Source organism: Limulus polyphemus, unplaced genomic scaffold, assembly GCF_000517525.1.
Source record: "Limulus polyphemus unplaced genomic scaffold, Limulus_polyphemus-2.1.2 Scaffold1771, whole genome shotgun sequence".
Taxonomy (NCBI): Eukaryota; Metazoa; Arthropoda; class Merostomata; order Xiphosura; family Limulidae; genus Limulus; species Limulus polyphemus.
This window is the reverse complement of record NW_013667381.1, coordinates 165,082-166,110: the sequence shown is the minus strand read 5'-3', so window position 1 is coordinate 166,110 and position 1,029 is coordinate 165,082. Positions and strand designations below refer to the sequence as shown.

Below are 1,029 nucleotides of genomic sequence, written 5' to 3'. Positions count from 1 at the left end.
CTTAGTCAAATAGAAACCCTTACTGTTATATACTGTATAAATAAGTTTTTTTTTTTTTTAGTAGTATAGAATACTTACTAATAATAATTTTTTAAAAAAATTCAGTGATAAAGATTTTTTCTTGAACAATCTAAGAAAAAATTATTATTACTATCTGTATCCTGTCATGTGCCAGATATCATTGTTCAGCTACTGGTCAGTTACTGCTTGGGTGTTTAATGGTTTGCTTTTTCAATTTTTAACCAAATACTGTATTACTTGACCAATGTGATATTAAAATATCTTCTTGTAGATTGTTTTAACTGTATGTATTATGCCCATCTTGACATAAGGTTATAATTAATTGCAACTTTGGATAGAAGTATTTGTAGTAAATAGTATGTAATATTTAGTTATTTAAAAAAAAAGGAAACTGAGAAATCAGATGGAAGAAAGCAGGAAAAAGGGTTGCAAGGAAATACTACAATTTCTGCAGGTCCTCGGGGAAGTACAGGAGGAAAAGTACAGGTAAAAATATACATGTATTACTAACCTCAACCTTTTATTTCTTTCTTTTCTACTTATCATGTGTAAAGATTTACTGATGATGTTGGATGAATTTTTATTTAAAACCTCAAATTACTGACTGTTTTAATATGTATTATTCACTAATATGAGGCTCACATATTGCATTGCACTAAGTAATTTGTGTTTTTCCTTGTTACAACACTCAGTCAAAAAAACTGACCAAAAAATTAGGTGAAATATCTCATGTTCATGTAAAATATACAGGGAAAGGGTGACTTTGACATTAATTAATGGGATTAATTGCAATAGATTAATTGTATATTTGTTTAAATTTGTGTTTGTATTGTATATTATTAGAGATCCAGTAACCAATAAATAGCTGTTGGAGTCCATTTGTAGTTTTAGGGTTAATACCAGGATTTTTTTTTTAGAACTTTCATATAATTAAATGTTAAAGGAAAATTTTCATTCTGTGAAATTATTTTATATTTTTTATTTCACTTACAAAATTATAATCTCTTC

At 26.7% G+C, this 1,029-nt stretch overlaps 1 protein-coding gene across 1 annotated transcript in view; it reads left to right on the top strand.

Moving 5' to 3' along the window:
* LOC106464889 (RNA-binding protein 5-like) overlaps positions 1–1,029 on the top strand; it is a 66,157-nt gene that overhangs the window by 42,741 nt on the left and 22,387 nt on the right. The window contains exon 16 of the mRNA XM_022392693.1: positions 409–521. Coding sequence (XP_022248401.1) covers positions 409–521 — 113 coding nt within the window. The remainder of the gene's footprint in view (positions 1–408; positions 522–1,029) is intronic.